Source organism: Geotrypetes seraphini, chromosome 3, assembly GCF_902459505.1.
Source record: "Geotrypetes seraphini chromosome 3, aGeoSer1.1, whole genome shotgun sequence".
NCBI classification, from domain to species: domain Eukaryota; kingdom Metazoa; phylum Chordata; class Amphibia; order Gymnophiona; family Dermophiidae; genus Geotrypetes; species Geotrypetes seraphini.
Window position 1 is genome coordinate 221,962,431 of NC_047086.1, and position 12,030 is coordinate 221,974,460.

At 44.6% G+C, this 12,030-nt stretch overlaps 1 protein-coding gene and 1 non-coding gene across 7 annotated transcripts in view; both read left to right on the plus strand.

The window, feature by feature from the left end:
- The window catches only part of KANSL2 (KAT8 regulatory NSL complex subunit 2), a 269,907-nt gene that overhangs the window by 187,644 nt on the left and 70,233 nt on the right, over window positions 1-12,030 (plus strand). For all 6 annotated transcript variants that reach the window (XM_033936114.1, XM_033936109.1, XM_033936111.1 and 3 more), the window contains one exon: window positions 4,190-4,286. In XM_033936114.1, the coding sequence (XP_033792005.1) occupies window positions 4,190-4,286 (97 nt within the window). The remainder of the gene's footprint in view (window positions 1-4,189; window positions 4,287-12,030) is intronic.
- LOC117358342 lies at window positions 4,386-4,520 on the plus strand. Its single transcript, XR_004539037.1, has one exon. It is a non-coding gene; the product is annotated as a small nucleolar RNA SNORA2/SNORA34 family (small nucleolar RNA).

The following is a 12,030-nucleotide window of genomic DNA, read 5'->3' on the forward strand; positions in this document are numbered from 1 at the left end:
CTTCCCTTCCCTCTTCCATACCCCCATGGTCTGGTATTTAACTCTCTCCTCTCCCTTCCCCCAACTTCCATCAGCATCTGCCCCTTTTTTCCCTCCAACCCAATTGCATCCAGTATTTTTCCCCCTTATGTGCCTCTCTCCTTTCCTGCACACCAATTCCATCAGCATCTGCTCCCTTTCTTTCCCTCCAGCCCAATTGCATCCAATATTCTTCCCCCTTATGTCTCTCTCCCCTTTCCCTGCACACCAATTCTATCAGCATCTGCCCCTTTTCTCTCCCTCCCATGCTCCTTTCTCTCTCCCTCCAAACAAATGCAGAACAGCTAACGGCATCGGCGGCAACACCCAGCCCCCTGAATCAACGGCAAACCCCTCAGTGCATCAACGGCAACACGCTCCCCCCATGCATGAACAGCAGTGTGGCCAGCTGCTGTAGGAAGGTCTCGCGATGAATGCATCTACCAGCTCTGCTCCATAAGAAGTTAGTGACATCGGAGGGAGATGGACCAGCAGAAGCAGTCATCGCGGGACCTTCCTACAGCAGCCGGCCGCGTTGCCGTCGATGCCGGGGAAGGGAGGGGGGGTTGCCATTTGAAGGAAAAAAAAAAAAATTGGCAAGGTGAGTCACTTGTCTGTTTGCCCTCCTTCAGCGGGCCCCCCTGACAATTTTGGGCCCTACCCATTAATCTGTCCCTGCTTGTGACCCTGGGCAAGTTACTCAATCCTCCATTGCCCCAGGTACATTAGATAGACTGTGAGCACACTGAGACTGATAGGGAAATTCTTGAGTACTTGATTGTAAACCACTTAGATAACCTTGATAGGTGGTATATAAATACCTAATAAAAATGTTCTCTGTATTTGAACCAGATTGCCTGTTAAGACATTCTCTTAGATACATTTTGGGGTTTTTTCATGATATACTAGTGATGTACAGAGAAGATATTTGAAATTTTCATAAGCTGCCACATTTTTCGCTCCATTAAGACACACTTTTTTCCTCAAAAAAAAAAATGTGGGTGGAAAAAAGGGTGCGTCCGATGGAGTGAATACCAAAACTTCCCCCCCCCACCTTGTTACCTTATTTAGATCAGGGTTTCTCGCCCGCTTCTGCTACTACTTCTCTCTCATTCGCTACCGCAAGTAGAGGAAGGGAAAAGCCAGGCGGGTGCAGCGATTGCATGCCGCCGGCCCAGAAGCCTTACTCCCAGCGTCAAATCTGATGTCGGAGATAAGGTTTGGGCCAGCCATTGACATTGGGGATAAGGCTTCTGGGCCGGCGGCGTGCAATCACTGCACTCGCCTGGCCCTTCCCAGCAATTCGTTCTGTTCGGAGCTAGTGAAGCGCCGCCTGCTCCCCACTCGTCCCTCACTCTCGGGCTGTAGCAAGACCATGGCTTGAGGTGCCACACTGACTGGAGTTTGACCTACTGCTGAACCAGGCGTTACCCCTCCTCCCGCTGCTGCGGCTTCATCCCGCCTGGAGCCTTCGCCCTTCGGCAACATGTCTTCATAGCGGCGGCAGGTAATTAAATCCAGCAGGCGGGCAGGCTTGGGGGGGAAGAGGACAAAGGTTGGAAGGCAGTGAGGAGAACATGGGAGGGAGGGACAATTGGGTCTGAGGAAGGGGGGAGAGAAGAAAGGCAGAGAGGGGAACATAGGAGGGAGGGAGGAATGGACAATTGTTGGCGTGAGGAAAGGGGGGGTAAGGACAAAGGCTGGAAGGCAATAAGGGGAGCATAGGAGGGAGGGAGAAAGGGACAATTGATGGGCCTGAGGAAGGAAAGAAAGAAAGAAAAAAATCACCAAATCGGGGGGGGGGGGGAAGAGGGCAAAGGATGGAAGGTATTGAGGGGGACATAGGAAGGAGGAGGGGAGGAGTTGTTGGGCCTGAGGAAGGAAAGAAAGAAATCACCAGACAACAAAGGTAGGAAAAATGATTTTATTTTCAATTTAGTGATCAAAATGTGTCAGTTTTGAGAATTTATATCTGCTGTCTATATTTTGCACTATATTTTCCTATTTTTCTATAGTTGTTACTGAGGTAACATTGCATATTTTTAATTTTTTTTTTTTATAAATCTTTATTCATTTTCATATCTTACAACAAGTGTATAAATCACTTGACAATCTTACTTATAATCATTAAAGTATAAAAGAATCCCTTCCCACCCCCGCATCCATTAATAATATATCAATTAACAAATAACATATTTCCCAATCCCACCCCACCTATATCTTATATAATAACAAGGTGTTTAAGGTGTCTGATCATTAGAATATGTAACATTGCATATTTTAAAAAGTCATCTGCCTTGACATCTGGGCCTTGTTCCTGCCCGCCCTGTCCCGGCCTACCACTAGACCACCAGAGGGAGGACAGGGTGCAAAGCCTGGCAAGGAGTGTGGGGTTGGGTGCAGAGCCTGGCAGGGAAAATTTGGTTCAGAATGGGGGGTTTTCCTTGTTTTCCTCCTCTAAATCTAGGGTGCGTCTTATGGAGCGAAAAATACTTCTCTGTGTAGTAAAAGGGTAATAGAGAAAAGTATATAAATTGGATTGGAGGAATAGACTAATGATTAGTACATGAGTCTAGGACAGGGGTAGGCAATTCCAGTCCTTAAGAGCCGGAGCCAGGTCAGATTTTCAGGATCTCCACCATGAATATGTATGAGATAGATTTGCATGCACTGCCTCCTTGAGATGCAAATCTATCTCATGCATATTCATGGTGGAGATCCTGAAAACCTGACCTGGCTCTGGCTCTCAAGGACCAGAATTGCCTACCCCTGGTCTAGGACAATCTATCATGGCCATTTCATTGTGACCAGTTCATCACAGCTGTTTTAGCACAATGAACTAGTCACAATGAATCCAATTCAACATGTGAGGGGCAATGCCCCCCCCCCAGCTTATAATTATACCCACCCCTAGAATTAGCAGCATGCTGTAGGTCAAGAGGGGGAAAGTGGGCAGCGGTGAGCAGTAGGCCGCAGTTTGAGACCAGGAAGCATACATGCAGTGTTATCTGGCAGAGATCCTGGGCCGGAGCTGCTCTTGAGCTGTGTCACAGAAGAGTCCCTGAGGGAAGAAGCTGCAGCCAGAGCTGCTCTTCACAACAAGCTGTCAGGGAGGCCTGGCCTGAGCTTTCAACTCCTCCCTGTAATGGGATGATTCATTGCAGCTGTTTTATCTCAGCTGCAGTGAAACACTTCATGATGAAATGGCCACAATCCTGCCAATTACCACTGTGGTTCCTTGTGATACTGGACCAAGTCGCCTAACTCTCCATTGCCCCATGTATAAAGCTTAGATTGTGAGCCCACTAGGGACAGAGAAAGTACCTGCATATAATCTATGTAAACCAATTTGATTGCACCACAGAAAGGTAGTACTGTATATCAAAATCCATAACTCTTTAAATTACCGTATTTTCCGCTCTATAAGACGCACCTGACCATAAGACACATCTACCTGTAGAGGAGGGAAAACCAAGATAAAAAATTCTGAACCAAATGGTGTACCCTATCCCACTACCCTGCCCTGTCCCCCTCTGGTGGTCTAGTGGTAGGCTGGGACAGGGCAGGTCTAGTGGCAGGCTGGGATAGAGCAGGCAGGCAGGCCCCCCCCCCCCAAGTACCTTTTCTTAATTCTGGCGGTCCAGCATTGTATCGGCAAGAGCTTTCTGTGCTCTTGCCCCTCCCTCGCTGGACAGCTGCCTCAGAGTCCTCATTTCTTGCGACAGCGGTGCAGAAGGCAGGCACGTGCTTTACATGCTCCTGCTTGGTCCCGCGCTGCTCCCTGAATAGCTGCCGTCAGTTCTCATGAGATAGTGCGGGGCCAGGCAGGAGTGCGAAAAGCTCGCGCCTACCTTGTGCGCTGCTCTGCCGCAAGAGATGAGAACTCGGAGGCAGCTGTCCAGCGAGGGAGGGGCAGGAACGTGGAAAGCTCCTACTGATTGTTGTGACTGCCGGAATTTAAAAAAAGGTACGGGGGGGTGTTGTATTAACTCCATAAGACGCATCTACATTTTCACCCACTTTGGAGGGGAAATACGGTAACTTTGGTCATGAATGTTGAACAGCTAGCTGTCTATGTTCTGTCTTATATTCACTGAGTGAATTGCTTTGCTGAAAGGATGCACTAACTGTATATGTTAATACAACCTGTCTCTGTATTGCTACATTTCAGGCACACACTACCCGATCCAGCCAGCGATGCTTAGCCTTTGTGGATGATGTCCGATGCTCAAACCCGAGTCTTCCAATGGCCAGACACTGTCTTTCCCGTATCCTTTGTTTGCGATTAAGCTAAAGGGTAAGAGAGACAAAGCTTGAAGTAGAAACCTTTGGGCAGCTTAGTATAGCCTCCCTCTTGAGGATTGTTTTTGGCCCTGAATCAAGGTCAATAGTTTGCTGTAACTGTTGGCTTCAAGCAGGAGCCCAAAGAAATGTCTTCCTGTGGTCTGTTGGCTGTTCGAGAGTCTTAGATGGGGCAGCCGTTTCAGATGGAAGAAACACATATGCTATGAATTAAAAAACCCCAAGCTGCTTGTTCTGCTTGAAATTCAGAGGGCTCTCCTGTTTTTGCTGTATGCTAGTCTGTATGGCTGAGCACCATTAATCTGTCAGTCAAAATCACTATTTTAAATCTAGATTGATTATTTGAAGAGTTACTGGTGCTACATGGTAGTTGTATTTTACATCTATTTTTTGTTTTTATTTATATATATATATATATTTGAAATTTTTTTGAGAAATACAAAGCATGAGAGGTACAGCAAATAGAAAACCAAATCAAAGTCACACAGATCAACTTCTCTCTCCCCCCCTCAAAAAAACCCTCAAAAATGCAAAGATTTGTACTGTAACTCTTCAGTACAAAGCACCACAACACATCCATCCCCCCAACCCTCCCTCCCCTCCCCAGGGTCAAATATACAAATAAAATACAACAATACAAGATAATTAGCATTATCATATAAATTACAAACAAAGATTATGTTATACTTTCACACCATTTAACATAAGGATCCCATACTTTAAAAAAGGGAGTAAGTCGATTATGCAGCAAAGCAGTCAGTTTAGACATTCGAAAAATAAAATCCACTTTACGCAACAGAAGAATTCTGGCAGGGGGATAGGCCTGTTTCCAATGGGCAGCCAATAAAAGTCGAGCCGCCGTAAAAACAAAACAAGCAAGTTTATGCGCTTTAACAGATAACAAAGCTAATGGTAAATGTAAGAGAGCACTACCCATATGTCGATGAAGAGTGAAAAATATGTATGAAGAGTATGAAAAATATCAGACAATAGTTCAAAAACCATATCCCAATAGGGAACAATCTGTGGGCAGTCCCACCAAATATGAAGAAAGGTACCTTGCTGACCACAATTTCTCCAACAAAGATTAGATACCTGGGGGTACATTTTATGGAGTCGCATAGGCGTAAGGTACCATTGGTACAGCATCTTACATCCATTTTCCACCAAAGAGCTAGCTATAGAAACACGAAGCAATCGAATAAACACCCGCTTCCAGTTTATAGCTGGCCCAACTGGTCGCAAGAGCCCCTCCCAAATACCTATAAACTTAATTGGGGGGGGGCTATTGTTGTATAAGAGCTTTATAAAACTGAGAAATACACCCCCTACCACTATTCCCCATAAGAGCCCATTCCAATGGGTCTCCTCCAAAAGAAGATCATTAAGAGCCTTACGCCTAATAAAATCCGTCACCTGAAGATATCGAAAATGATTCCTCTTCCCCAAATCATAAGCTTCCATCAAATCTAAAAACGATATCAGCTTGCCCTCTTCCACAAAATCCCCCAAATCTAGAAGGCCCTGTTGAGCCCAAATCCGAAATCGAGTATCTATTCATCCAGGTCCAAAACCTGTCGCCACCCACAATGGAGTACTACGAAAATAAAGCCTAGATCAAAAAAGGTGGGTCCGTACCCTGGCCCATACCACAAATGTGTGGTGCAAAAACGAATTAACCCTTTAAGGAGCTGCCGAGCCTCCCCCTCAGGTAGCCACGGCAATACCCTACACAGCTCCTCAGAGCCCATACTGGTTTCCAATCGAACCCAACTCTTTGACCTATCTTTGCACCAAGCTAAAAAGGACTTTAATTGTGCCGCTATATAATAGCGCCACAAACGGGGTACAGCCATACCCCCCTGTGCCCGAAATTGATGTAACACGCTCCTCTGTACCCTTGGCAGGCGACTTTTCCAAATATAGCGAAAAACTTTTCTAGCCACCCCACGAAAAAATGTCGCCGATAATGGAATAGGCAAAGCTTGAAAAAGATAAAGCAATTTAGGTAACACCATCATTTATACACTTTGAATGCGTCCATACCACGATAATGGAGTATGTTCCCATTTATCTAAATCAGCCCACAAAGATTTCAATAGCGGAGGAAAATTAACCTCAAATAAAGAATGGAGTTTTATTCTACTGTCCCCATATCTTAGCCTTTTGGAACTCAATCTGGGATCAAATAAATTGTTTATTGGAAAACCATGTAGCGTTATCTTATGATACTGTGATATTTGGAATGTCTATGAGAAAAAAGAGTCAGATATTAGCGTGTAACAACAAACTTTTAATGATTTTGACTGGAGTTGCCATCCAACATATTACTAATAACTGGAAAGATCATAGTAGGCTTAATTTTAATTTTTGGTGGAATTCAGTATGTCACATATATAGAATGGAAAGATCAATAGCGGTACAGAATGGAAATTATAAAAATTTTATTAAAATATGGGAGCCATTAACATCTTTCTGTCATGATTAGATGCCATTTTTCTATTAATTATACACCATTTAGTATTGGGTGGGGGGAGGGTTTCAAATATATGATCTTATAATGAATAGAGGGATTTGAGGGAGGGTGGGGTGAGGGTTACATTTCTACTTATAAGATGTTCAAGTGCTCAGACTAATTGTGTTTACTATGAATATTTGTACACTTGATGAAAGTTTTAAAATGAATAAAGAATTATTAAAAAAAAAAAAGAATGGAGTTGTGCCATAATATTAACTCCCAAATAACAAATAGATTTAGATGCCCATTGAAAGGGATAGCTCGACTTAAGCACAGCACACACTCTGGGGTTTATCGATACATTAAGAATCTCTGACTTATCCATATTCGTACGAAAACCGGAAACCACACCATAGTGAGTCAATTCGTCAACCACACCATAGTGAGTCAATTCGTCAACAATCTCCGACAAAGATGTCTGCGGGTGAGTTAAAATAAAAACAACATCATCAGCAAACAGCAACAATTTGGTTGAAATCCCACCACAAAGAACTCCCTGTATAGCCTGCTGAGCTTGAACATGATTAGCTAATGGCTCCATGGCCAATGCAAAAAGTAAGGGCAAAAGAGTTACATCTATTTTTTGAACTAGCAGTTCTGTTTTGGTCTTTTGGAGCTTGCATCTTATTGAAAATCAGTCTGTGTGGAGCTGCAGTATGGAGTCTTAGTTTGCAGTTCTAATGTTTTCCCATTTTCTTATCTTTGAACGTTTTTTTGTGTAGCCTTCAGGGACCATAGTCTGTGTTTCCCTTTCAACAAAATATATATGAATTGTTGAGTCTGGCTACAGTAGTGACTCCCTCATTGCTTCCCCCCTGCCCTTAGACTGTGAGTGATAATCTTGGATCATTTCCAGTTCTCAGCTGAACATGGAGCAGAATTCATATTGGAGAATTAAGCTCAGGTCTCCTATATCAGGGCTTGACAAACCGCAGAGGTTTTGTTCCTGCTGCAGTCCCTCTTTCACCCCCAGCCGCAGTTCTCTCTCCTTGTCCCCACTGCTCTTAAATTATGTGTCTTCTTTAAGCATCTCTCTAGATCAGCACAAATCACTGATGGATAATAGTTCACCGTGACCAGCAGGTGGAGACTGAGACAAACTTTTGGCTGTAGTACAAGTGGGCTGTGCAGTCTCAAGTACAATCAGTCTGCTCAGTCTCCAGCAGGTGGAGGTGGTAAGCCTTTGCAGTCTTCCCTGAGTTAGTGTAGGGCTGTTGGATTTTGTTTTGAAGCCTTCTGGTCCTCGACTGTGGTGCCAGATTGAGCTTGGGGGGGACCCTTTCAGGGGATGCCACACTCAATGGGTCGAGTCCCTCCCCACATTTCCCCCACTTCTCTGAAATTTTTCAGTAGAGGTAGCTCTGCTGTAAGCCTTGCCACCGATAATGGCAAGGCATATAGCTTAGAAAGCCACTGGGGTCTGTTCTAATTAAAGTTCTATTGCTTATCTGAAGGGAAGCCTTCAGTTGACCTTAATTTCAGCTTAGTAGCGGTTTTCACAATGAGCACTTTTTAAAGGGAAAAAGTGCTCATTGTGCTCCAGATGCGAGATCGATGTGGCCGGCCTGTGTTTGCAGTGTACTGGCCACCGCGAAGGGGAATCCTCATAGGCTTTGGATCCTGGCGAGCAGGGTTCCCCTTTGCGAGTGCTTTGCGCATCGGCAGAAAGCAGGAGAGAAGCCCAGGCTTCCTTTTCCACCCACACAAGGATTTCTTCAGCTGCCAACAGTCAGGGAACTAAGGTTTCCCTTACTGCTGATATTGCTGGGGATTCCTTTACTGCTGCTGCCAGCTTGCCTGCTTTAGTGGCTGGGGCGGTTCAGACCTCTTTGCCGCTGCGGGCCTCAGGGTAATTTTTTGCAGCGGGTTTTGCACTGGTTTTGGCGGGAAGCTCCTTCATTTTGTCTGCAGCCTCAGGTGACCTTCCCCCCCTATATTAGAAAGACGGGGGCAGGTTTCTGCTGGGTCTACTGCTTTGGCAGGGAGTCCTGCTTTACCGCCAGGGTTTTTTTCCCCAGATTTTGTGTTGGCCTTGTGCAAGTCTTATCTTCAGGCAGCTGGGGGTTCCGATTCCTCCCCAGGGGCCTCTGGGTTTTCAGGGAAATCTTTCGCCCTTCGTGTCCTCCCCCATTTGGCCCAGCTCAGCACCGGTTCCGACCCAGTCCTTGCACCAATTCCAACCCAGTCCTCCCATCCCCCACCCCCCAGCTTCATCCGAAGGTTTCATGGGACGATGATTTTTTTTTTTTGTTTAGGGAAGCGTTTTCGCTTGATGAGGACTTGGACCCCTTGGTGGACCACCAAGATCCTCTCTGGGGGACAGATGCTGCTGGTGGGTGTTTTACGGAGCCACCAGCTGGCAAGGATGCGTCGGTGGTGCATATTTTTCAGCGGGAAGAGCTCCAGGAGCTTATTCTTCAGGTTTCATTGGCTTTGTGTTTCAAGGAGGACCCAAAGGAGCCCCTGTGTGTGATGGACCCCCCTGCTTTAGGGGATCCGCTTGGCCTCCCACTCTTTTCCTATGCATCAGGATATTCGGGATATTGTGCTCGTACAATGGAAGGCGCTGGAAACGCCTTTTTGTTTTGCGCAGTCTATGATCCGTTTGTATTCCATCCCGGAGGGGGATAGGGATGTATTGAAGTCGCCTGTGGTGGATGTAGTGGTCTTGGCCATCACGCATCGGCATACAGTACCGGTTGAGGGCAGCTCGGCTTTGTGAGACTCTGAGGATTGTTGGATAGTCTTTTTTTAACAATTTATTCAAGAACAAGACTCAATTATACCTTTTGGTGGAGTTCAGTATGTTATATGTATAAGATGGAAAGAGTTCTTGCTTTACAGAATGGGAATTATGATAGGTTTAGAAAGATATGGGGGCCATTGATTGAATATTCAAATGATTAGACACCTTTAAATACTTGAAATTTTATAATAAGAAGGGATATAATACATATATGAATGAATTTTATTGATATAGGGAGGGATGGGATGGGGGGGTAATTTAAAGTATTTAAGATTTATGGTTAAGAATGTACAAGTGATTTTGTATAGTATAAGATATATTGTATACTTGTTAATTGAAGTGAAAATGAATAAAGAATTAAAAAAAAACCAACAATTTATTCAAGAAACGAAGCAATGAGCAATACAAACAGATAACAGCATTTTCTCTTTTTTTCCCCATTTCTTTATTCATTTTTTCATCTTCCATCAAGTATACAATATTACAACAATTAATTTATACACATCACTTGAAATTCTTTCTATTATCATTTGAAGTACATAAATTATCCCCTCCCCCACCCTCCCTATTCACAGATATTATAATCAAATTAACATATATATGCTATATTCATAAATATTGATTAAATCTATAGTATAACTATAAACCCTCCCTCCCATAATTATAATTACACTTTCAATGTAGAAAAGGCGTCTAATCATTACATAGAGCATTTTGGACCCCAGTTAGATTGAAAAAGTTGGATAGCTCTAAGTCTAATAGATGCTGGCATTGTAATCTGGAAGCAGAAACTTTAGATCATTTATTATACTTTTGTCCCTGTATCATGGCCTTTTGGAAATCAATTTGGTCACAAATTAATTCTTTATTGGAAAACCATGTAGCTCTATCATATGATACAATCCTATTTGGAACATCAATGAGAATAAAGAGTCAAATTTCATCAAATAATAATAAACTTTTATTATGACAGGAGTCGCCATTCAGCATATCACCAAAAATTGGAAAATTACACAAGACTTAATTACATCTTTTGGTGGAATTCATTGTGCCATATATATAAAATGGAAAGAATAATTGCTACACAAAAAGGGAATTATAATAACTTTAAGAAGATTTGGGGGCCATTGACAACTTAGATAACAGCATTTTCATTTAAAAGAATATATCAAACTTAACAGAATCCCTAGATGTTAAACAGACTCCAGGCCAAATAAAGCTACCTCACTGAAATCCCCCCCTCCTTTCCCAAAACCCCCCACTTGACCTCAAGTAACAGGCAATAAGGGTACCGCTGGCTTATTGAGTTTCTTTTTAAACAGAATTTTGATGTGGCTACCCTGGCGGTCCAGGCGGCGATGTGTGGCAGTCTGGTGGCTCAATCTTGTTTTCGGTGGTCCAAGCGTTTTCTTGACCGGGAGTCTAATGACTGGTCTTTGGTGGATTAGGAAGTAGCTAAGATTGAGATGGGTCCTTCTTATCTCTCAGATGCCATGTATGATCTGTGGTCTTTGGCCAAGTCCATGGCTCACTGTGTGGCCTTGTCTCCAGGGTTGTCTCCAGGGTTGTCTCCAGGGTTGGTCAGCATATGTGGCGTCTAAGGATAGGCTTATGAAATTTCCCTTTCGGGAGTCTTTCTTGTTTGGTGAAGATCTGGATAAGGTGTCCCGTCTTCCTGAGGACGGTGCTCACCCACCTGTAAAGGGGGGGGGGCATTGCTCGTGGGCATTTGTGTGATTTTCGCCATTACTGCCCTGGTCGAGGTGAGGCTTCTTTTCCTTTCACTGGGTCTTCCCGGGGCTGGTTCTTTTAGCGCATGCAGTCCTTTTGGAGGGCCCTCCATGGTGGGCCCTCCAAAAGGACTGCATGCGCTAAAAGAACCAGCAGCCCCTCTGCCACCAGTCCAGTGCAATGACACCTTGTGGATCCTTCCTCTGGTGCCAGTGGGCGGCCGGTTGCGGGTGTTTACCAGGAGTAAGCCACTATCATGACGGATCAGTGAGTCCTTTAGGTGATTCGGGACAGATATGCTCTGGAGTTTGCCCAGTCCTTGCCGGATCATTTTCTCTCTTCTCCTTGGGCTTTTCATCACTCTACAGCGGTTGCTCAACCTCAAAGCTGTAGTAACCATGCCTCCTCGGGAGTTTCGCATTGGCAGGTATTCCATTTACTTCATGGTTCCCAAGAAAGAGGGGTCTTTAGGGCCCATCTTGGATCTGAAGGGAGTCGACAGGGCGCTCTGGGTTCTGTCTTTTCATATGGAGACCCTGAGTTCTGTCATTCTGGCGATTCAGCCGGGGGGGATTCCTGACTTCTCTCGATCTGACGGAAGCCTACCTGCATATTCCAATTCAGGCATCCCATCAGCGGTTCCTTTGCTTTGCGATCTTGGGACAGCACTATCAGATTTGTGTGCTTCTTTTTGGTCTGGCCATGGCTCTGGACG